Source organism: Hemiscyllium ocellatum, chromosome 25 (genome assembly GCF_020745735.1).
Source record: "Hemiscyllium ocellatum isolate sHemOce1 chromosome 25, sHemOce1.pat.X.cur, whole genome shotgun sequence".
Taxonomy (NCBI): Eukaryota; Metazoa; Chordata; class Chondrichthyes; order Orectolobiformes; family Hemiscylliidae; genus Hemiscyllium; species Hemiscyllium ocellatum.
The window spans coordinates 1718471-1744219 of NC_083425.1; the positions used below are offsets into that span (position 1 = coordinate 1718471).

The window sequence follows — 25749 nt, forward strand, 5'->3', positions numbered from 1 at the left end:
GAAGTGAGACTCACTGGCCTATAGTTACTAGGGCTGTCCCTACTCCCCTTCTTGAACAAGGGGACCACATTCGCTATCCTCCAGTCTTCTGGCAGGTAATTCTAGGCAAAAGTGAGGACTGCAGATGCTGGAAACCAGAGTTTAGATCAGTATGGTGCTGGAAAAGCACAGCAACTCAGGCAGCATCCGAGGAGCAGGAAAATCGACTGAGGAGGTGGGGAGGTGACAGAAAGATTTAGACAGTTTAGGGGAATGGTCCAGGAAATGGCTGATGAAATTCTATGTGAGCAAGTGCAAGGTCTTACACTTTGGTAAAAAAGAACACAGACAAGGACAGTGAGAAAATTCATAAAGCCAAAGTTCAAAAGGATCTGGGAGTACCCGTGCAGGATTCTCTCAAGGTTGACTTGCAGGTTGAGTCCATGGTTAAGAAAGCAAATGTAATGTTGTCATTTAATTAAAGAGGGTTGGAATGTAAAAGCACTGAGGTGCTACTGAGACTATATAAAGCTCAGGTTAGGCCCCATTTGGAGTACTGTGTCCAGTGTTGGGCCCTACATCTCAGGAAGGACATACTGGCACTGGAGCGTGTCCAGTGGAGATTCACACGGATGATTCCTGAAATGGTAGGCCTAACATACCAGAGAAAGTGGAGTTGCAGGTAGATAGGATGGTGAAGGCGGCATTTGGTATGCTTTCTTTTATTGGTCAGAGTATTGAGTACAGGAGTTGGGAGGTCATGTTGCAGCTGTACAGGACATTGGTTAGGCCACTTTTGGAATATTAGATGCAATTCTGGTCTCCTTCCTATCGGAAAGATGTTGTGAAACATGAAAGGGTTCAAAGAAGATTGACAAGGATGTTGCCAGGGTTGGAGGATTTGAGCTACAGGGAGAGACTGAACAGGCTGGGGCTGTTTTCCCTGGAATGTTGGAAGCTGAGGGGTGACCTTATAGAGGTTTATAAAATCATGAAGGGCATGGATGGAATAAATAGTCAAAGTCTTTTTTCCTGGGATTGGGGAGTCCAGAACTAGAGGGCATAGGTTTAGGGTGAGAGGGGAAAGATATAAAAGAGACCTAAGAGGCAACTTTTTCATGCAGAGGGTGGTACGTGTGTGGAATGAGCTGCCAAAAGATGTGGTGGAGGCTGGTACAATTGCAACATTTAAGAGGCATTTGGATGGGTATATGATTAGGAAGGGTTTGGAGGGATATGGGCTGGGTGCTGGCAGGTGGGACTAGATTGGGATGGGATAACTGGTCAGCATGGACTGGTTAGACCGAAGGGTCTGTTTCCATGACTCTATGACATACGATGAATAGCTGAGGATCCTGGGATTGTATTCGTTAGAGTTCAGAAGGTTGAGGGGAGCTCTAATAGAAACTTACAAGATGATGCATGGCTTAGAAAGGGTGGACGCTGGGAAATTGTTTCTGTCAGGTGGAGATACTATGACTCATGGTAACAGCCTTAGAATTAGAGGGGGGCAATTTAGAACAGAAATAAGGAGACATTTCTTCAGCCAGAGAGCGGTGGGCCTGTGGAATTCATTGCCACGGAGCGCAGTGGGGGCTGGGTCGTTGGGAGTCTTCAAGGCAGAGGTTGATAAATTCTTAATCTCACAAGGAATTAAGGGCTACAGGGAAAGTGTGGGTACATGGCATTGAAATGCCCATCAGCCATGAGTGAATGGCAGAGTGGACTCGATGGGCTGAATGGCCTTATTTCCACTCCTATGTCTTATGGTCTTATCTGCAGACCTCACTTTCTCCTTGAACCTCCGTATCTTTATTCACCCATTGTTCCCTAATCCTACCAGCCTTACCTTTCACTCAAACAGCAACATAATGACTCTGAACTCTCATGGCCACACATTTGAAAGCCTCCCATTCATCAGAGGTCCCTTTACCCGCAGTCTATTCCAATCAATGTTGAAAGTTCCTGTAGAGGGAACCTCACTCTGAGTCTAATCCCATGTTGTTCCTCTCCTGGGAGTGTTTGATGGAAGACAGTGTAGAGAGAGCTTTACTCTGTATCTAACTCCGTGCTGTCCCTGTCCTGGGATTGTTTGATGGGGGTCAGTGTAGAGGGAGCTTTACTCTGTCTCTAAGCTCATGCTGTCCCAGTCCTGGGAGTGTTTGATGGGAGACAGTGCAGAGGGAGCTTTACTCTGTATCTACCCTCATGCTGTCCCTGTCCTGGGAGTGTTTGATGGGGACAGTGTAGAGGGAGCTTTACTCTGTATCTAACCCCGTGCTGTCCCTGCCCTGGGAGTGTTTGATGGGGACAGTGTAGAGGGAGCTTTACTCTGTCTCTAACCCTGTGCTGTCCCTGTCCTGGGAGTGTTTGATGGGGACAGTGTAGAGGGAGCTTTACTCTGTATCTAACCCCGTGCTGTCCCTGCCCTGGGAGTGTTTGATGGGGACAGTGTAGAGGGAGCTTTACTCTGTCTCTAACCCTGTGCTGTCCCTGTCCTGGGAGTGTTTGATGGGGACAGTGTAGAGGGAGCTTTACTCTGTATCTAACCCCGTGCTGTCCCTGCCCTGGGAGTGTTTGATGGGGACAGTGTAGAGGGAGCTTTACTCTGTATCTAACCCTGTGCTGTCCCTGGTTGTTAGGAGATGAAGGAAAGGTTCAAGTACTGAATGCAAAATTTGGGAAGACTGAGGTGTTTGAGGAATGGGAGAGTGGAGAGTCAGTGTTTAAATTCAGTGAGTCTGGTGCTGCTTAGTCCTCCCTGTGGAATGTGACCTTGCCTCCCTGACCAAGTCACTCTGTAATTTTAGCATTCACTGTTTTTGTTCCTGATTTTAAAGTTTTTGTTTCACTTCCTGTTTCTCAGGAATGTTCTGATTGCTTTGAAAGGACCTTTGTTCAAAATCACAGCAACTGCTAATTGTTTATCGCAATATAACAGCTCTCAGGGTGATAATGGAACAATCATATCGCAATTTGTATAATCGCAGGAACTTGGTGCGGTGGAGGAGGGGTAGGGGTTTCTGTTCAGTGACAATGTTCAGAATGTGACATTTCACAACCACCAGTTTAATTACCTTCCCTGTCCATCTCGGCCAGCACTCCTCACTGGGCAGCTTGCGATTACCTCTCGGGCATTATCACCTGAAAGGTGATTCTGGCTTTCAAGAGAATACAGTGGAGATTTACTGGACTGATTCCTGACATGAAGGGTAGTGGACTAACTCTGAGGTTCACCATGAAGCTGCAAAGCTGGGACATAGCCACAGTTTGGTAGACAGTGGGTCAATAATCTCCCCTGGGAGAGGCGATTAGATGTGGGGCAAAGTGGAGTAAATGTGTCTGAAGTACAAATTGACTGTGATCTATCAGAATGGTGCAACTGACTCAAGGGACTGAATGGCCTGTTGTTGTGTGTCTCATCTCTCAGTCTCCTGGTGCCACAACCTGGGGTCACACTGGGGTCACACTGGGGTGTTGGAATGGGGTTGTGTGATCAGTACCCCTGGAGAGATGGGACCTCAATCTGCTGTAAATGTGAATCTGTGCTCAAGGTAGAGAGGGGGATTGAATTCCCCAAACAGAACCATAAGCAGCAACTACAGATAACTATCACTTTGTTCACCTTGACACTGGGGGAGAAAAACCATCTCTCTCCCCACGTTAATGTCAACCTGACAGGACAGGGACTGCATTTAAACTCAAATTCAAAACAACATCAGGTAAGAGACAGGACACTAGGAAGCTCAGAGGAACAGAGGGATCTTGATGTGTTTGTCCACAGATCCCTGAGAGTGGCAGGACAGGGTAATAGGGTAGTTAAGGGACCTTTATCGGTTGTGGTGTAGACTATAAGAGCAGGGAGGTCATGTGGGAGCCGGACAGGAGTTTGGTTAGGTCACAGCTGGAGTACTCTGTCCAGTAGGAAGGATGGGATTGCACTGGTGGGAGGACAGAGGAGATTTCCCAGGATGTTAACTGGGAAGGAATATTTCAGAGGCTGGATAAATTCAGGATGTTTTCTTTGGAGCAGAGATGGTTGAGGGTGAACCGAGTAGAGGTGCATCAGATTATGAAGGACAAGGATAGAGAGAATGGACAGCAGCTGTTTCCTTTAGCTGAAAGCTCAATAATGAGGGGGCATCACTTTAAGGAGTAAGGCAGGAGGTTTAGAGAGGTTTTGAGGAAACCACCTGCACCCAGAGAGTGGTATAGGTCTGGACTGCCTGGCAGGGTAGTTCAGGCAGGCAACCTCACAACCTTTTAGAAATACCTGGCCAAGCATTTAAGGTGAGGGGGGACACGCTTCAAAGTGGGACTGATGCAGGTCGCACAGTATTTTTGGCAGCACAGAATCAAGGGGCAAAGGGCTATCTCTGTACGATACTGTAGGATCCCATGGTTTTATGTAACATGGCACTCCCTCAGCACTGACCCTCTGACAGTGCGGCATTCCCTCAGCACTGACCCTCTGACAGTGCGGCATTCCCTCAGCATTGACCCTCTGACAGTGCGGCACTCCCTCAGCACTGATCCTCTGACAGTGCGGCACTTCCTCAGCACTGACCCTCTGACAGTGCGGTACTCCCTCAGAACTGACCATCTAACAGGGCAGACTCCCTCAGTACTGATCCTCTGGCAGTGCGGTACTCCCTCAGAACTGACCCTCTAACAGGGCGGACTCCCTCAGCACTGACCCTCTGACAATGTGGCACTCCCTCAGCACTGACCCTCTGACAATGCGGCACTCCCTCAGCACTGACCCTCCGACAGTGCAGCACTCCCTCAGCGGTGACCCTTCGATAGTGCGGCACCCCCTCAGTACTGACTCTCGGACAGTGCGACATTACCTCAGTACTGCCATCCGACAGTGCAGTACTTCCTCAGCACTGACCCTCTGACAGTGTGGCACTCCCTCAGAACTGAGCAACTTTTGAAATTCTCTCCCCATTTTAAGTAGATAATTCTGTTAAATCACCATTTTCTGTCTGAGATTGTGAGATATGGAGTGGCAGCACTTGCGTGGATATTGGAGATGGATTTGGCATTACTTTGTTGAACGGAGGGCTGAATGGCCTCCTCATCGTGCTGCTTGGATGCTTTCTAATTTGCCAGCAGGTGGCAGCAGTTAGTCTTTATTCACATCAACGGAGCAGTCAGCAATGATACTGGTTACAGGGACTGCAGTGTTTTGGGAATTGTAGGCTTCAGAATTCAGTATTTGACCAATGTGGACCATTCTAATATTCCTCAGACCTGCCTTTGAAATAAAATAATTCCCAAAGAAATGTTTCCTGCCTTAATGAAATGGCAGCTGTTATCAGAAACTCCCATAAAACCTGAGAGAGTTCTCCTATTGTCTCTGGGATGGTCTGTAGAGGAAGAGAGGAAAGTTTCTCACCCTGACGCACACACAGTGATGGACCTGGAGAAGCAGCCAATGGTAACGTTGTGTTCTCCTCCTCCTGAAGTGCACGGTGCCTGCAGTGCCCCTCGGTTAAATATCCAGCAAAGTGAACAGGCAGCAGATCCATCCCCATTAGGCCCTTATTGCTCAAAGATTGAGGGCTCCAGCCTCACTCACTCGAACATTATTTCATCTGTAATCTGTCAGGGGGTCAGCAGTGAACTGGGAAATTCTGGAAGATGCCAGGAGACTCTCGAAGATTCTAAATGGCCATAACACCTATAAACGGAAGTAGGCCATTCAGCCCATTGAATCTGCTCTACTATTCAATGTCTCAATTCATGGCTAATCTGATCATCTTCAACCTTCCTGCCTTTCCCGATAGCAGTTCTGTCGCTCACTGATTAAAGCTCTGTCTTAGCTTTGAAGATACTTTGTGATCCAAAAGAACAGCTCTCTGCCAGTATATACTTCCTTAGATAAGGGACCCAAACCTTTTCAGAGTATTCCAGCTGTGGTCTGACTAGTGCCTTACACAGTTTTAACAAGACTTCTCCATTTTTATATTTCATTCTCAATTACTCACTGAACTGGGATTCCAGGCTTTTTTGTGATTTATGGAAGAGGATTTTCGATCCCTCTGTTCTGCAGCTTTCTGCAGTCTGTCCCCATTTAAGCTCCTCCGGTATTCCTGCCAAAGTGCATAACTTATTCCTTTTCCCAGGTTTTTGCTTACTCACTAAAATTACAGAACCATATCTCTGGTGTTCAGCAGTCTCTATTTTCCCAGTAGCAGCAGCAGTGGGAAGAGTAGCAGGGACCAGTCGAGGAGGTACCTTTAAAGTTATAAAAACTTACCTCGTGAATAGACAGAGCCCACACTGAGCAGGAGCAGACCCGGGAGTGCTGAGTGAGTGAGGTCATATATTTGGGCAGGTGGTTAACCTGAACCACTACTTGGGTAGTGTCTCCCACCCATCCTCCTCCCCAGAAAAAGGTTCTGTGTTAAGTGTTAAGTAAGGTAAGTGTTAGAAACGTGGGAATGGAGGTGAGGGCAGTTGAATGTTCCTCCTGCAGAATGTGGGGGGTAAGGGTCACCACGAGTGTCCCCGCTGACTACATCTGCGGGAAGTGCACCCACCTCCAGCTCCTCGAAAACTGCGTTAGGGAACTGGAGCTGGAGCTGGATGAACTTCGGATCATTCGGGAGGCAGAGGGGGTTATTGAGAGGAATTACAGGGAGGTCGTCACTCCTCAGGTACAAGAAAAAGGCAAATGGGTTACAGTCAGGGGACTGAAAGGGAACCGGCAGGCAGTGCAGGGATCCCCTGTGGCCATTCCCCTCAATAACAAGTCTACCATTTTGGATACTGTTGGGGGTGGGGAGGAACCTACCAGGGGTAAGCAATGGGGAAACACGTCTCTGGCACAGAGTCTGTCCCTGCTGCTCAGGAGGGAAGGGGGAAGAGGAGCAGAGCAGTAGTCATTGGGGACTCCATAGTTAGGGGGACAGACAGGAGGTTCTGTGGGGACGAGAGAGACTCATGGTTGATGTGTTGCCTCCCAGGTGCCAGGGTTTGTGATGTCTCTGATCGTGTTTTTGGGATCCTTAAGGGAGATGGGGGAGCAGCCCCAAGTCATGGTCCACATAGGCACCAACGACATAGGTAGGAAAAACAGTGGGGATCTAAGGCAGAAATTCAGGGAGCTAGGATGGAGGTTCAGAGCTAGGACAAACAGGGTTGTTATCTCTGGTTTGTTACCCGTGCCATGTGCTTGCGAGGCGAGGAATAGGGAGAGAGAGGAGTTGAACACATGGCTACAGGGAAGGTGCAGGAGGAAGGGTTTCAGATACCTGGATAATTGGGGCTTGTTCTGGGGTGGGTGGGACCTGTACAAACAGGATAGTCTACACCTGAACCAGAGGGGTACCAATATCCTGGGGAGAGGGTGGGGGGGGTGGTGGGGAATTTGCTAATGCTCTTCAGGAGGAATTAAACTAATTCAGCAAGGGGATGGGAACCTGAATTGTAGCTCCAGTGTCCAGGAGGTTGAGAGTAGTGAGGTCACGAGTAAGGTTTCAAGGTCACAGGAGTGCACCAGCAGGCATCACAAAGGACATTTGAGGACTCACCCACTGAGGTAATATGGGCTGAGGTCAGAAACAGGAAAGGAGAGGTCACCCTGTTGGGAGTTTTCTATAGGCCTCTGAATAGTTCCAGGGATGGAGCGAAAATAACAGGGTAGTTGTTATGGGGAAATATAACTTTCCAAATATTGACTGGGAATACTACAGTTCAAGTACTTTAGATGGGTCAGTTTTTGTCCAATGTGTGCAGGAGGGCTTCCTGACACAGTATGTAGACAGGTCAACAAGGGGCAATGCCATATTGGATTTGGTACTGGGGAATAAACCCAGCCAGGTGTTAGATTTGGAGGGAGGTGAGCACTTTGGCGATAGTAACCACAAATTGGTTATGTTTACTTCGGTAATGGAAAGGGATACTGCAGGGCAAGAGTTATAGCTGGGGGGAAAGGTAATTATGATGCAATTAGGCAAGATTTAGGATGCATAGGATGGGGAAGGAAACTGCAGGGGATAGGCACAATTGAAATGTGGAGCTTGTTCAAGAGATAGCTCCTGTGTGTCCTTGATAAGTGTGTACCTGTCAGGTCGGGAGGAAGTAGTCAAGCGAGAGAACTGTGATTTACTAAAGAAGTTGAATCTCTTGTCAAGAGGAAGAAGAAGACTTATGTTAGGATAAGATGTGAAGGCTCCGTTGGGATCCTTGAGAGTTACAAGTTAGCCAGGAAGGACCTAAAGAGAGAGCTAAGAGCCAGGAGGGCCATGTGAAGTTATTGGTGGATAGGACCAAGGAAACCCCTAAAGCCTTCTATAGGTATGTCAGGAATAAAAGAATGACTAGAGTAAGATTAGGGCCAATCAAGGGCAGTAGTGGGAAGTTGTGTGTGGAGTCCGATGAGATAGGAGAGACGCTAAATGAATATTTTTCATCAGTATTCACACTGGAAAAAGACAATGTTGTCGAGGAGAATACTGAGATACAGGCTACTAGGCTAGGCTGTATCTAAGGTTCACAAGGAGGAGGTGTTAGTAATTCTGGAAAGTGTGAAAATAGATAAGTCCCCGGGGCCAGAAGGCATTTATCCTCGGATTCTCTGGGAAGCCAGGGAGGAGATTGCTGAGCCTAAGGCAGGATTCTTCATTCCAAATTCCAGCATTTCTGTTTTTATTGCTGATTGCAGGAACTCTGATTTAATGCTTAGTGAGATTTGAGTGTTGCTGGCTAAGTCAGTATTTCGTGCCCATTGCTAAAGGGGGTGGAGAAGGTGCTGGGCAGCTGCTGTGTGTTTGTACAGAGATTGTGAGGAGCTGCTGTCCTTCATGTATCAGTCAGTAATCAGCATCACTCTGCTCTAATAAGGCCTGTTTCTCTGGATCAGGTGAGTTTCCAGGGATGGGGAAGATGGAGACTGCAAACACACAGTTTGGAAGAGGAACGTGGTATACATAGGACTTAGGTGTGAGTGTATCGGGGAAAGAGGTTGGGATAACTGAGGAACCGGCTGTAACGGGAGCTCAATTCAACATTCGGGTAATGGACTTGACTGAGGCTTGATCATGCCTTTTCACCCTCAAGCTTTTAGATTATCACACTTCCCCATTGAATGACCCTGAATGTGACCTCGGAGTGACCTTCAGACTGACCCCACAATTACTCTCAGTCTGACCCTAGAGCAACCCTCAGTCTGACGCAGGTGACCCTGCAGTGACCCTCAGTCTGACCCCACAGTGATCTTGCAATGACTCTCAGACTGACCCCGCAGTGACTCTCAATCTGACAACAAAGTGACACACAGTCTGACCCTGCAGTGACCCTCAGTCTAACCCTGCAATGACCCTCAGTCTGACCTGGGTGACCCTGCAGTTACCCTCAATCTGACCCCACATTGACCCTCAGTCTGACCCCACAGTGACCCTCAGTCTGACCCTGCAGTGACCTTCAGTCTGACCCCACAATGACCCTCAGTCTGACCCCACAGTGACCCTCAGTCTGACCCCACAAAGACCCTCAGTCTGACCCCGCAGTGACCCTGAGTCTGACCCCACAATGACCCTCAGTCTGACCCTACACTGACCCTCAGTCTGACCCCACAGTGACCCTCAGTCTGACCCTGCAGTGACCCTCAGTCTCACCCCACAATGACCCTGAGTCTGACCCTGCAGTGACCCTGAGTCTGACCCCATAATGACCCTCAGTCTGACCTCGCAGTGGCCCTCACTCTGACCCTGCTGTGACACTCAATCTGACCCCAGTGACCTTTAGCTGCCTGGAAGCCTGTGTGTGTTACAGTGGGGGGATATCTGAATGGTCTGAATGGAGCCAGTCCTGGGAGGAAGGTGAATGTTACAGCGAGGGAGAGTTGAGATGAGCTGGGCATGAGTCAGGCACACAGGGAAATACAGTTTCTCAGTCTGATCTCCCTGTCCCCACTCCATCCGCCAATCAGGGATCCATTCTGCATGTTTCTGCAAGCCGGGTGTACCGGGGAGAGGCTGGGTTTTCCTGGAGCTGACCAGTATCCCAGCCTCTGTTTCCCAAGCCCCAGCATGAGCTGAAACTACAACAAGGAGCCCCTTTTACAAACACACTGAAGCCAGCAGTTTCCAGTTAAGATCAAATTGAGTCACTAATCAAACCAAATTAAACCCTACTGTGGACGGTTCTATTGGCCAGTTTCTCCCAGCTGGTACATCACATTGTGTTGGGTCTGGGCACAGCTGCACAGCAACAGCTGTCTCTAAAAAGGAACTAAGGGCACATTGCACCCATAATACATTGAGCAACACATCATGTAATAGAAAACAGTGCCAGTCCACACTGTAATAGGAAACAGTGCCAGTCCGCACTGTTATGTGAAATTGCGTCAGTCAGCACTGTAGACAGCAGAGGGCAGCAAGTTATGGCTGTTTTCTTGGAGTGCAGAAGGTTGTGGGTTTGACTGGCACTGCTACCAACATTCCAGTGATGTGACTCAGTCGTTAGATCTGCAGCCTCACAGTGCCAGCGACCCAGGTTCGATTCCAGCCTCAGGCAACTGTCTGTGTGGAGTTTGCACATTCTCCCCGTGTCTGCGTGGGTTCCCTCCGGGTGCTCTGGTTTCCTCCCACAGTCCAAAGTTGTGCAGGTCAGGTGAATTGGCCGTAGTGTTAGGTGCATTAGTCATATGGAAATGGGTCTGGGTAGGTTACTCTTTGGAGGGTGGGTGTGGACTTGTTGGGCCGAAGGGCCTGTTTCCACGCTGTAGGGAATCTCGGCTCATCTAGTTAGTCAGAAAAATCTGTTACAAACACAGAAACGAAATATTTTGTGTGACCTGCTGGCTTGCGTCACCATGTCCTCGTGGGAAACAGGAGGAAGTCAGCAGTGGAACTGACTGGTGGGGTTAAATCAGGCTGAGCAGGAATCAAAGTCAAATATGTTGGAAAACCAAGTGTGATTATAGCCAATTCCATGTGTTGCTATACAAACCACTCTGGATTCAGAGCCTGATCATGGCATTAACAATAATGTGTCTGGATTTGGCTTCTAGTGGGTCTGGATGACAGACTGATACGGGGCAGTTCGACTGCAGTGTGCTCTACACCAGGCTCTGTGACCAGCAAGTCTCCGACATCAAGTAACACGCCAATAACATTTTATTAGATATGTGGGGGTGCAGGGGAACTGGGGATGATCAGAATCTTTGTTAAACATCAATAACAACAACAGGCAGTAACAAACACCCGGAACAAGGTAAACTGTAACTTTAAAAACTGTTCTTCCCAAACGCCTGGCACCAAAACCACTCTGAGCTCCAGCCCACTCTCAACATCATCTCCTCTCGCTCCGTGTTTCAACGTCATTCCACGCAGAGCATCACACTCCAACCCCAGAGTAATGTGGGAGGGGGGTTTACACAGGAGTCTTGGGGTGGGAGGGGGGGTGCAGAGGGGGGAGTGGGGTAAACAGGAGCCTGTGACATTATCATGGGGTGGGGTTACAAAGATTCCTCTGCTGTACTGATCGGCAATCCGGGAAAATGCCCCTCAATCCCAGGGATTGCCCCCCCGCCCCCCCTCGCCATACCCATCATCCTGGGGACCCCTGCTCCATATTCCCCAGGAGTTCCCGAGCTCAGTACGTTGGTCAAAGGGTTAATGCTGTGGCAGTGATGGTGAGTGGGCACCAACACTAACCCACTCGATGGTCATGTCCCCAGTACAACATGGCAACTGGACTGAAATATTGAAATATATCTTTGCTTTCTGCAAACACCTCCAGGCAGCCGCAGGGTCCGCACTGTCCCTCCCTGGCTTTAGCGTTTCCCATCTCTGCTCCAGTCAGAATAGCTGCTCGATGTTAACACTTTCATTGCCATCTCCGAATCAGACTTTGCCACCAGAAGACCCAGTTTGTTTCCAGACGATCGGAGCAGTTCCTGCGCTCTAGGTTCGCAAACAGAGACGGAGAGTGAATTGGAGGCAACTAACATCAGAATCAGCAGCTGCCGTCACTCAATCAACAGCTTCCCAGTTACCAGGACCCTCTGAGTAAAGCTCTCTCTACACTCCCAGGACAGGGACAGCACGGGGTTAGATACAGAGTAAAGCTCCCTCTACACTGTCCACATCAAACACTCCCAGGACAGGGACAGTGTGGGATTAGATACAGAGTAAAGCTCCCTCTACACTTTCCACATCAAACACTCCCAGGACAGGGACAGCACGGGGTTAGATACAGAGTAAAGCTCCCTCTACACTGTCCCCCCATCCCAGGACAGGGACAGTATGGGGTTAGATACCGAGTAAAGCTCCCTCTACATGGCTGTGCATAGTTTGTGATTTGTTGAGTTTACAGATATAGTGAGCCTGGTGAAATGTGAATGGCATTGCTGCTAGCCCCCTGCAGTGGCCTGGAGCTCAGGGATGATGGGAAGGGGAAGCTGGGAGGGAGTGGGGATGCTCGTGATATTTCCAGAATCACAGTACCATGTCGGAACAGATGGCCTACTGCATGGAACCAAATCACTTACTGTTCATGCCAACTACCCAATATTCTGATTCCACTAAGAAAGGCAGTGGCTGTCTCTATGGAAACCCTGACAACACGGGGGATGTCAGGAACCTTCCATTTTGTCATGATGGGATACTTGTGGAAACCACAGTGAATACTTTACCCAAAGGCCCTGGAGACAGAGTGCTGCTGATTAACCAGCCTTTGGCCCTCACCCCATTTCCCAAAACACTAACCGCTGGTAATCCAGGCCCACCAGGGTGGTGCCATTCACAGCCAGGATCCGATCCCCCGGCCTCAACCTCGGACATCCTGCAGCTGGTGAGTCAGGGACCAGTGACTTGATGTAAATCCCACTCTGATTCAACGGGGTTTTCTGTGAGGAGAAGACACACAACAGTCAGCCCTTAAAGTGTCACAATTCTCAAATGACTCAGCTGCATAAATATGCTCATTGTTGATACAGTCAGACACTGTACAGGAGACTGAAGACACAGTGCAGCCTGATACAGTCAGACACTGAGGGCACAGTGCAGCCTGATACAGCCAGACACTGAGGGACAGTGCAGCCAGATACAGCCAGACACTGAGAGACAGTGCAGCCAGATACAGTCAGACACTGAGGGACAGTGCCGCCTGATACAGTCAGACACTGCAGGAGACTGAAGACACAGTGCAGGCTGATACAGTCAGACACTGAGGGACAGTGCAGCCTGATACAGTCAGACACTGTGCAGGAGACTAAGGACACAGTGCAGCCTGATACAGTCAGACACTGAGGAACAGTGCAGCCTGATACAGTCAGACACTGAGGGACAGTGCAGCCAGATACAGTCAGACACTGAGGGCACAGGGCAGCCTGATACAGTCAAACACTGAGGAACAGTGCAGCCTGATACAGTCAGACACTGAGGAACAGGGCAACCTGATACAGTCAGACACTGAGGAACAGTGCAGCCTGATAGAGTCAGACACTGAGGACACAGTATAGCCTGATACAGTCAGATACTGAAGGTCAATACAGCCGGATACAATCAGATACTGGAGCATTACAGTCTAATATATAAATAAAAGCAAAATAAGGAAATGGTGATCTGAATTTTTTTAAAAACTCATTTTCTTTCTCGGCACCTTACAGTCTTCAGGATTATCATATATTTTGCAGACAACCCCTTCCACGACACCCCAACCACCCCTCCACCCCTAAATCTTAGGGTAATGTTCAGGTGGACACTTTGCAAGATGTACAGTCCAACTGAGACGTGCATTCTGCAGGAGATTAGTACAGGCCACCCTGTAGGGTGGTGGTACAGTCAGACACTACAGTCTGAAATGGCTTGACACGGAGTTACTGGGCTGTAATTCCAAATTTGCATTTATAGAGTCATAGAGATATACAGCAGGAAACAGATCCTTCGGTCCAATTTATCCATGCCTTCTCGTTCTCCCCCACCCCAGGGAAAAGACTTTGTCTATTTACCCTATCCATGCCCCTCATGATTTTATAAACCTCTATAAGGTCACCCCTCAGCCTCCGACGCTCCAGGGAAAACAACCCCAGCCTGTTCAGCCTCTCCCTATAGCTCAAATCCTCCAACTCTGGCAACATCCTTGTAAATCTTTTCTGAACCCTTTCAAGTTTCACAACATCTTTCCAATAGGAAGGAGACCAGAATTGCACACAATATTCCAACAGTGGCCTAACCAATGTCCTGTACAGCCGCAACATGACCTCCCAACTCCTGTACTCAATACTCTGACCAATAAAAGAAAGCATACCAAACGCCTTCTTCACTATCCTATCTACCTGTGACTCCACTTTCAGAGAGCTATGAACCTGCACTCCAAGGTCCCTTTGTTCAGCAACACTCCCTAGGACCTTACCATTAAGTGTATAAGTCCTGCTAAGACTTGCTTTCCCAATTGACTCAACAGGGTTTTGATGATATTGAACAGTTGCACATTCTCTCCTTTCCTCTTCCAGAATCTTCCTCCAGACATCTTGCTCCAAGCTCTGGAAATCAGCTCCCCCTCCTTTGGGTAACAGCCACAGCTCCTGTATCAGCTACTTTACCCAGCTCCACCCTCAGGATCCAGGATCCGTTTGTCTGTCAGCTGATTATCTCCTTATTCATTAGGAGCCAGATCCTTGGCTCTGACACTCCTTCAGAGAAACAGGTGACACCCCCCTCCACCTAATCCAACGTCCCCAAGATTATTCTCAGTCTTGACATCCTGGAGTAAGGGGAGCAGGGATAATAAGGAGGGATTGAAACAGAGCTGGGATGACTGGGAGTGGAGGGTGGGAGGGTGAGGGTGGGTGAGGATGAGGGGGATGAGGGTGAGGGGGTGAGGGTGAGGGTGAGGGGGTGAAGATGAAGAGGGTGGGAGGGTGAGGGTGAGGGGGGTGAGGGTGAGGGTGAGGGGGTAAGGGCGTGAGGGTGAGGGGGGGGGGGTGAGGAGGTGAGGGTGTGAGGGTGAGGGGGTGAGGGGGTGCGGGGATGAGGCTGAGGGGGTGAGGGTGAGGGGGTGAGGGGGTGAGGGGGTGCAGGGGTGATGGTGTGAGGGTGAGGGGGGTAAGAGGGTGAGGGTGAGGGTGGTAAGGGGGTGAGGGGGTGAGGGTGAGGGTGTGAGGAGGTGAGGGGGTGAGGGTGAGGGTGAGGGGGGTGAGGGGGTGCAGGGTTGAGGGGGTGAGAGTGAGGGGGTGAGGGTGTGAGGGTCAGGGGGGTAAGGGGGTGAGGGTGGCGAGGGTGCGGGGGTGATGGCAATGCCGCGGTCAGCACCATTCAATCAGTGACGTCTAGGCCGTGATCTTGCTCCTTGTTGAGGCTGGAGATCTCACATTTTTAAAAATCCCACTGTCATTGAGTAAACAAACGCACTCCGATGTTGGAGTTGGTGAAGGGGTTGAGTTGGTGAAGGGGTTGAGTTGGTGAAGGGGTTTTTCTGTCAGGGTGAAGCCGCTGAGTTTGCTCCGGCTGGTTTTGTTCTCCTGAAGGGCTCTGGCTGTGTAGAATCTGTAAGGTCGATGTGGAATCATTAACTCCAGCCAGGAGCCTGGCTCTCCACAGCAGAAGCTTCCCTTTACCCCAGCAATGGGGCCAGGCTCCACCCTGCCCCCTTTTAGTTATGATGCAGTTTATAAATCATCAGGAGGACGGAATTCCGTTAGATTCCAGAACCAAGCTCCAAATCAGAGCGTTGTCAAGGTAACAACTTCCTCCAATTCACAATGGAAAGTCTGCTCACCAGCCAATGTCTGAAACAGGAATAGACTGTCCTATCTGATCATTCACTCCCAACACATCCCGGATGCTGGTATCCTCTGCACTTATTCCCAGAAACTTCATGGAGCTGTGCTGAGAGGGTACGGAGCCTGCTGCAGGTGTGAGGATCCCACAGCCTACACTGGAACAGATGCAGGAGGCTGTTCCCAAAGTCCGGGCCAACATTAGACACTGAACCACTCTGATAAACAGAGATTCTCCGGTCATCATCACACTGCTCTTCGTGGGATCTTACTGCACACACCGGCTGCCACTTTTTAACTTTAGCTTACGTAGTGACGACACTCCAAAAGTACTTTATTGGATGAGAAGTACTTTGGGACATGCTAAGGTTATTGAAGGTGCTATGTAAATGCACTTGCCTTTTTACCAGCACAGGCCTGAGCCTGAGCTTGGATCCTAACCAGGTTCTCACTCTGAAACAGCAAATTGTCCCAGTGCAGAAAGAGGCCATTTGGCCCACTGAGTCTGTCAAAGGAGCGATTCATTTAGTGCAGTCCACCATTCCTGCTCTGACCCCACTGCCAGTTGCTGTTTGATCAAACCAAATGAGAGTGAAGATATTTAACCCATTACTGGTCTCCAAGGAGGTTACAGCAATATCTGACAGATACACACATGTCCTTCCTTGTACAGCTGACCCTGTACACCATATACACCCAGACCCCTGTACACCCAGATACCATATACACCCAGATCCCTGTACACCTAGATCCCATATACACCCAGATCCCTACACGCTGAGATCCCATATACACCCAGGACCCATATACACCCAGATCCCTGTACACCCAGATCCCCATACACCCGGATCTCCTATACACCCGGATCCCATATACACCCAGACCCCTGCACACCCAGATACCATATACACCCAGACCCCTGTACACCCAGATACTTTATACACCCAGATCCCATGTACACCCGAATCCCATACACACCCAGATCCCTGTACACACAGATCCCATATACACCTAGATCCCTATACACCCAGATCTCTGCACACCGAGATCCCATATACACCCAGATCCCCATACACCCGGATCCCTGTACAATCAGATCACTGTACACCCAGATCCCATATACACCTAGATCCCATATACACCTAGATCCCTGTACATCCAGATCCTATATACACCTAGATCCCATATACACCCAGATTCCATATACACCCAGATCCCTGTACACCCAGATTCCATATACACCCAGATCCCTGTACACCTAGGCCCCACGTACACCCAGATCACTGTACACCCAGGTCTCATATACACCCAAGTCCCATATACACCCAGATCCCTGTACACACCGGCCCCATATACACCCAAATCCCCATACACCCGGATCCCCTATACACCCATATCCCTGTACATCCAGATCCCGTATACACCCAGATCCCATATACATCCGGATCCCATATACACCCAGATCCCTGTACACCCAGGCCCCATATACAACCAGATCCCTGTACACCCAGGCCCCATATACACCCAGATCCCTGTACACCCAGGCCCCAGACACAACCAGATCCGTGTACACTCAGGTCCCACATGCTCCTGGACCCTCTCCAGCTGAATCTCTGTTCCAGCCGTCCCGAGTGACAGGTTGACTGTGGTGCTCAGTGTGAGCTCTGCCTCCTCCCACCCCCATCACCTTCTGTCCCAGTTGGGAATGGAGTCTCCAGGAAATGGGAAAAGGGCTCAGTTGTCAGCTAATACCGAGGGCAAGACACACTGTGCCCACTGCCTCTCGATGAAAAGATGCCACAGCACTGACCTGAGGGAAGAATAAGGCAATGTCCCTGAGCCCTGACTATCCCTCAACTCAAACTGCAACAGCTGACTTTCCGATACTGTCATACCACTATTGCTGGAAGGTTGTTGCATTTCCCACATTGTTAAGATAAACAGGAATGTAAAATTCTTCAATTTGCATATACACTGTAGATAGGAACAAGAGAAGTGGGGCCGATGAGAGATATACAGAGGGATATCACAAATGGGATGAGATTCGAAAGCTAAGTTTAAGGGTCTAGGAAAGAGCTGGAAAGCAGGAGTTCAGAAGCAGTAATCCTGGGATCACTCCCAGCACCACGTGTTCATCAGACCATGATCAGCGAGAGTGAACTAGGCTGAAAATGGAGAACTGCTGAAGAAAGAAGGGCTTTAGGTTTCTGGGGCTTTGGGACTAATTCAGAGGCAAGTAGGACCTGTATGAGGTAAACAGTTACACCTTTAACAAGACCAGAAGGAATTATTTCACACCAAAAAGGGTCAGTTTCTGTGCTGTCCATCTCTAGGACTCTATGATCAAAGTGCTAAGTTGTCATTCTGTGACCGGGAATCAAACTGGGTCTCAGCAGTGAGAGCACTGAATCCTGACTACCAGGCCAGTAGGGAGGACCCAGAGAAATATTCACGCAGGCCAATTTCCAGCTACTTCAGAGGGTTTCCGCTCGCCTCCTGTTTGGGAAGTGGCAGCATGAGAGACAATTCAGACACGAGCAAAACAAAGCTGCTTCTGGGAAGTTGAGAAGTTGTAAACAAAATGGAAGGCAGCTGAAACAAATGCCAACATCAAACAAAGTTTAAACACGGAATAAGTGTGCTTTTGTGAAATGGGAAAATTGACATTAGTAGTGAAGAAGTTACCATTTAAATTTGTAAATGATGTAGATCATTCCAAAACCAGGCTCCTAATTCTGAGCAAAGAAAACTGCGAAGGTACGATGGACAAGCTGGCTGTGGGCGTTTGGGAAAAGACATTAAAGGGTTTGACACTGTTCAGGCAATAGGTAGTGTTTAAAACAAAGATTCAGTTTACAACAAAGATACATTCCTTTAGGATTCAAAAACCCAACTGGAAAAGGGAGTCAGCCAGAACTAACAAAGGACACTAGGATTATATTAGATCGAAGGAGGAGATTTATAATGTTACCAAAACAGTAGTAAGCCCTGAGGATCAGGAACAATTCAGAATTCAGCAGAGGAAGATCATGAAACTAAAGAACAGAGAATAGAGTGAGTGTAAACTCTAAAGAGACATATAAAGTGATGCCAAAGCTTCTAAAGTTGTATAAACAGATTTGCAAAGACAAATATGAGTCCATTATAGGCAACAGTGAAATCATTTTTAATAGGAATAGCAGTAAATAGTTGCTTTGTCTCTGTTCTCATGGAGAAAGGAATCTGCAAGAAATCATAGATTCAAGGAACTAGTATAAATGAGGAACTGAAAAAAAATTAAATCCGTTTAAAAAAATACTGGAGGTATTAATGGATATGATCTTATTGTCTTCTGGAGTGAAAGTTGAAAAAACTTTGGAATTATCTACATCCCAAATTGTTGAAAGAGGTTGCTATAGAGAAAAAAATGCATTAATGACTGTCTTTCAAAATCCTATCAGTTCTGGATCAGTGTCATTTATTATGATCATGGCTGTCAATCCAACTCAAAAACCTGCTCCCACTTTCCCCCCAGATCCTTTGATCTGTTTAGCTCCACGGCACAGAGTGCAATGGGAGGGAGGAAACAAGGCCCAGCATAGTATGGTCAAAATATGTGCAACACTGTTTCAGCCTCAACTGAAGTATTGTGACCAGCCCTGGGCACTGACTTGAGGAAGGATGTTAGAGAGATTGGTGAGAATTGCTCCGGGATGATGGACTTCAGTTTTAGGGAAAGACTGAAGATGGAGACATTGTTTCCCTTCGACAAGAGCAGGCTGTGAGGACATTAGACAGAAATAGTCAAAATCATGAAAGTGGGTAATCCAAGATGGAGGACGGGAAAAATGTCTGGCTGTAAGAACTGCTCCTTTTTTTGAGGTATTTTAGGTGTTGGAGGTGATTTCCTCAAATTCCAGGAGCAGCATTTCCTGTTCTATAAGCTGCTGCATTGTCATGGAACTTTGGGAAAAAAAGTCAAAACAACAGCAGTTTTAAAAGGGAGAAGAACAGACAAAGAAAGGACATGGTGAGGACAGTGCGGGGGAGAGAGAGAGAGAGAGAGAGAGAGAGAGAGAGAGAGAGAGAGAGAGACTGCACAGTTACTAGCTTGGTGTTTGAATTTGTGTATCACTGGACATCAGAGTGCATCTGGGGAAACTTACAAATAGTGAAATTCACAACTAATCTTGGCCAGAGGGTGTGGTGGAGGCTGGTACAATTACAACATTTAAGAGGTATTTGGATGGGTATATGAATAGGAAGGGTTTGGAGGGATATGGGCCGGGTGCTGGCAGGTGGGACTAGATTGGGTTGGGGTATCTGATCAGCATGGACGGGTTGGACCGAAGGGTCTGTTTCCATGCTGTACATCTCAATGACTCTATGAGGAACTGGGGAGAGAAACTGTACCCATTGGTGAAAGGATTGAGACCCAGATTTAGGTGACCAATAAAAGTAGCAAGAGAAATGTGCGCAGAAACCTTTCACAGAGCGAATGGTTAGGATCAGGAGAACATGGAGAGGACGGTGGAAGCAGTTTGCATTATGGCTTTCAAGAAGAAACTGGATAATGAGCTGAATAGAAGGAAGCTGCACAACTGCAGGGTAAGGGCAGTGAGGGGGAATCACTGAGCTGTTCCTGCAGGGAACCAACATGGGAAGAATGGCCTTCTTTTGCTGTTACAATTCTGTGATTCTATGATTACAACAGTGACTACAGGTCAAAAGGTTACCCTAACCTGAATTAACAGGAACACTGTAACCTTGACACAGTGAGTAACAATTACCCTGCTTGAGTTTAAGACATATACTGTAATTAGGGTGTTTGTTTCCAGGTTACAGAAGTGGGTTAGTCAATTAGGAAAAATAAGGTTTGCAGTAAAGTGTTTTTCTCACCAGTCCATCCACTAATGCCAGACCTAGGCCATGGGGCCCTCTTTCTAAGTTGACAGTGAAGACCTCATCACCTGGCTCGCTCTTCTGCTGACTGCAGCTATCTAGAGAGAAAAAGCAGAATGCAAGTCAATCTAACCACAGCTCATGCTGCAAGTCACTGCACTGCCTCTGAGCACTTGCTATGGAGCAGGATTAGAGATACCCACAAGGAGAAAGATCAAAGAAACAAAAATACACAGAAACAGACATGCAGGGCAGAAAAGGCTAGATACTTCTAGAAACATACTTGGGGAGGGAGGGAGGGAGACAAAGAGACAGAGAGGGAGAGGTAGAGAGAAACACACACACAGAGAAACACACAGAGAGGGAGACAGAGAGACACACACACATAGAGAGGGAGACAGAGAGAAACACACACACAGAGGGAGAGACTGAGAGAAACACACACACAGAGATGGAGAGACAGAAACACACACACAGAGGGAGAGACAGAGAGAAACACACACACAGAGGGAGACAGAGAGAAACACACACAGAGAGGGAGAGACAGACACACACACACAGAGAGGGATGGACAGAGAGAGTGGTCACGCGGGAATGCAGCAGCTAATCTGTACATACAGAGATTCCTTAAACAGCAATGTAGCCACACTAACATAATCAGCTTTATGCTTTTGGTTGAGAGATGAATATTGGTCAGGATACCAGTGAGAATTCCTTTATGGTCACGATACCGTGTGAAAGGGGTTCTTTGGTCCATGAGGAGCATAGCTTAGATAATGAAGAGGGATCACTGGACCCGAAACATTAACCCCATCCCTCTCTCCACAGATGCTACCAGAACGGTGAGTTATGTCGTACTCTCTGTTGTTGTTTCAACTTAGATGATTGTGCTTGAATCTCCAAAGTGGAACGTGAACCTTCTGACTGAGAGGGAACAACTGTCCCTGAATCAGCCAGCATTTATTACCCATTGAGACCGTGGTGGGGAGCTGCTTTCTTGAACTGCTGCTATAAGTAGACCCACAATGCCCTTCGTGAGGGAATTCCAGGAGTTTGACCCAGTGATAATGAAGGAATGGTGATGTATTTCCAAGTCTGAATGGAGAGTGGCTGTCAGGGGAATTTGCAGATGGTGGTGTTGCCATGTATCTGCTGGCCTTGCCCTTCCAGCTGGAAGTGATTGCATGTTTTGAAGGTACTGTCTAAAGAAGACACAGTGACTTTCTGTGTAACATTACCCACGATTATGCCTGAGTATCAGTGGCAGAAGGAGTGAATATCAAAGGTGGTAGATGTGATGGGAATCAAGTGGGCTGCTGGATAGTGTTGAGCTTCTTGAGTGTTGTTGGAGCTGCCCCCATCCAGGCAGTGGGGAGTATTCCATCCCACTCCTGACTTGTGCCTTGTAGGTGGTGGACAGACTTTGGGGAATTGGAGATGAATTAGTCACTGCAGTATTCTAGCTTCTGACCTTCTCTTATAGACACTGTGTTTATGTGATTCGTCCAATTTAGTTTTTGGTTATTGGTAACCTCCAGGATGTTGGGAATGGGGGATTCAGTGATGAAAACACTATTGAATGTCAGGGGGAGCTGGTTAGACTGTCTCGTGTTAGAAATGGTCATTGCTTGGCACTTGTGTGTGATATGAATGTTATTTATCACTTGACAGCCCAACCTGGATATTGTCCAGAACTTGCTACATTTGGTCATGGACTGCTTTAGTATCTGAAGAGTTGTGAATGGTACCAAACTTTGTGCATTGACTGTATCAGTGTTACCAAGTGAACAGTTAGATAAAGAAAGGAAAAGAGATACAGAGTGAAAGATGAAAAATGTGCACAGACCGAAACGCAGAGTAAATCAGAGAGGTGAGCAGAAAAGAATGAGAGGACCAAGGTATCTGCACTTTTGCCTTCTTGATCTATCTGTGACCCTGCAGCTAGCGGTTTAAGTTAGTTCAGTTTAAGCAATAGCATGAACCAAGGTCCATATAACCTCAGATTTTACAACTTCAATAAGATTTCAATAACCTCTCTCACAAACCCAGCCCAGCCCCAACCTCACATTCACTAACACTCAGCCCAAATTCCTGGCAATGGAAAAATAGAGATGTTCGCTTAGTGTTTGTTTTTGGAATGTTCTGAATAGATAATCCTCATGATATTGGGGCAATAATGTACACCCCACTGTTTCAGAGCTTCTCATCCCTGTTCCTGTTGGCTTCTTTCCCAGGTTAAAAAGCTCCAAGTCCCAGTTTGGAAAAGTTTCAAGTGGTCAAATTCCTGATAGTGATAGTTCTTGGGAAGAGAGCACATTCTCAGCATTGTAGAGATTAAAGAGAAGTTCGGAGGGGAGCCTGATTCTGGCTGTACACTGTGTATTCAGCTGCTCCACATTCTCCTGACAGGAGCTTGAGCTGCTTCAGTCGAAAACATTCTTTCTCTTTATCGGCAGATGTCCTTCACTTTGGGTTTCTTAGCCTTTCTCCCATTCATTGCTGGGTACAGTACTGGGGGATATCCCTGGAGGTCCAGTAACAGGGGCACTAGGGGATCTCCTAAGATCCAGTGAAGGAGATCACCCTGGAGTACAGTAATAGGAAGGTACCTCTTGGATACAGCATTAGGGGATGCACCTGCTGTATATCACTAGGAGGGTAGGTCGCTTCAGAGTACAGAGCTAGGGAAAGATCCTTTTCTACCTTGCCCAAGTATTTAGGATCGAGATAAGGAGGAATGTCCTCACTCAGGGGATGGGGTATGTTTGGAACTCTCTGCCCTAGAGGTCCGAGAAACTAGCAGAGAGACTGATACATTTCCATTCCTGATGAGTAATAGAGTCATACATCCAGCAAAAAGGGGATGGTGCAGGAGACAGAGGAGAAGCTATGACTAGAATGGTGGAGCAGGCTCGAGGGGCTGAATGGCCTCCTCCTGCATCCATTCCGACTAGTTAGGTTTTTGGAAGGTTAGGAATTACCATGTGCCAGGTCACACTAGTGAAATTGCAAAGTCAAACACCAACTATTCAGCAGCACAGCAGCTGAACAGACCTTAGCATTGACTCCAGAGTCTCAGTTGACTTGTTTTAAGGTTAATGTGAGACCAAGTATCAGGTGATTTTGTTGACAAACGGCTTGTGTGAGCCAGATTCTGAATCCACTGTTAAGATACTTTCTGATGTCATGTTTTGGTTCATTTGCAAGTGAGGAAGATGGAGTTCAGCCTCACAGTTGGATTGGGTGTTGAGTTGGTGGATTGCTGACAGTACAAAGAGAGGCAGCAAACTGACAGCTGAGTTTAGGGCACAGCCCATTAGCCGGAACATTCCTGATCACCTACTGCCTTGAGCCTGTCTGTGAAGCCTGCCCAAGTGGAATATCCCTCGAACAATCACAAGCAACTGGTAGAGAAGCATGGCATGTGGGAGAGGCATTGGGAGAGCACACAGTGTCCAGGCAGATCCTACTCCAGCTGAGGTGGTGAGTCACACCTATCATTGTTATTATTACAGTTCCTTCTTGCAGAGAGTGGCCAGTATGTGCCAGTGTTGAGGGAAAGCTCAGAATTCCTCCCCAGAGGTCCACATTCTCAAGCCTCCACCCCACCCACACCCCTCCCCCCACCCCCTCCACTGACTGGCTACACAGGATGGAGGGCCCTCATTGTTCTTGAAGTGACTCGGTTTGTTCTTGTTTTTCATTTATCCACTTTATTGCTCAACTCTTGACAAGTTGGTGGAAGCTGCCTCTTGAATCGCTGCAGTCCACCCACTGTAGGTTGACCCACAATGCCCTTGGGGAGGGAATTTCAGGATTCTGACCCAGCAACACTGAAGGAACGGTGATATATTTCTAAGTCCAGATGGTGAGTGACTTGGAGGGGAACGTGCAGGGGATAGAGGAGTGTTCTCACCTATCTGCTGGCATTGTCCTTCCAAGTTAGAAGGTGCTGTCTAAGGAGCCTTGGTGAATTTCTGCTGTGCATCTTGTAGATAGTACACACTGCTGCTACTGAGCGCTGGTGATGGAGGGAGTGCATGTTTGTGGGTGTGGTGCTAATTAAGTGGGGGCTGCTTTGTCCTGGATGGTGTTGAGCTTCTTTAGTGTTATTGGAGTTGCCCCCATCCAAACAAGTAGGGAGTATTCCATCACACTCCTGACTTTTGCCTTGGAGATGGTGGACAGATGTTTGGAAGCCATAGGGTGAGTTACTTATTACTACATTTCCAGCCTCTGACCTGCTCTTGAAGTCACTGTATTTATATGGCTAGTCCAGTTTAATTTCTGGTCAATGGTAACCCCCAGGATGTTGCTAGTGGGGGGATTCAGCAATGGTAATGCCTATGAAGATCAAGGGCTATCTCAGTAGTTAGATTCTCTCGTATTGGAGATGGATCTTGCCTGGCACTTGTGTGTTGTGCATGTTACATGTCACTTTTCAGCTCAAGCTGAAACATGTGTTATGTATTTGAACCCAAGTATCAATCAATCAATCAGGGTCACTGTTAACACTCACACTCAGCTCCCTCTAGCTTCATGGATTCTGCAGCATTAAAGCAGATCACATGTAGAAGTCCAAAACGCTATCAACCATAACACCAGAACATACAGGAAAAGAAACAGACTACTCAGCCCATCGAGTCTGCGCCACCATTTGATCTGATATGTTTCTCAGCTCCATTCTCCTGCCTTCTCCCTGTAACTATTGATCCCCTCACTAATCAAGAAGCTATCTACCTCTGTCTCAAATACGCTGTGATTTGGTCTCCATCGCCCTCTGCATCAGTGAGTCCCACAGATTCCCCACCCTCTGGCTGAAGAAATTCCTCCTCATCTCAGTTCGAAAGAGTCATCCTTTCACCCTGACACTATGCCCTCAGGTCCTAGTCTCTCCTACTAGTGGAAAGTTTTCCACCACCACTTTATCCAGGCCTCTCCGTAATCTCTAAGTTTCAATTAGATTCCCCTCTCATCCTTCTAAACTCCAAGTACAGACTGAGGTCCTCAAACGCTCCTCATAGGACCAGCCCTTCAACCTGGATCATTCTTATAACCCTCCTCTGGACTTCCTCCCAGACCAGTCCTTTCTTCCTTGGATACCGGCCCAGTTCATAAAACTCTAATCCCTGTTGACACTGCGCGTGGGGATT

The 25749-nt window shown here is 48.0% G+C and overlaps 1 protein-coding gene across 3 annotated transcripts in view; it reads right to left on the reverse strand.

Annotated features, from left to right (window-relative positions):
* Nucleotides 1-11090: 11090 nt before the first annotated feature.
* The window catches only part of radil2a (Ras association and DIL domains 2a), a 108628-nt gene continuing 93969 nt past the window's right edge, over nucleotides 11091-25749 (reverse strand). For all 3 annotated transcript variants that reach the window (XM_060844658.1, XM_060844659.1, XM_060844660.1), the window contains exons 14-16: nucleotides 20594-20694; nucleotides 12702-12841; nucleotides 11091-11897 (exon numbers count right to left, since the gene is read on the reverse strand). In XM_060844658.1, the coding sequence (XP_060700641.1) occupies nucleotides 11768-11897; nucleotides 12702-12841; nucleotides 20594-20694 (371 nt within the window). In that variant the 3' untranslated portion in view covers nucleotides 11091-11767. The remainder of the gene's footprint in view (nucleotides 11898-12701; nucleotides 12842-20593; nucleotides 20695-25749) is intronic.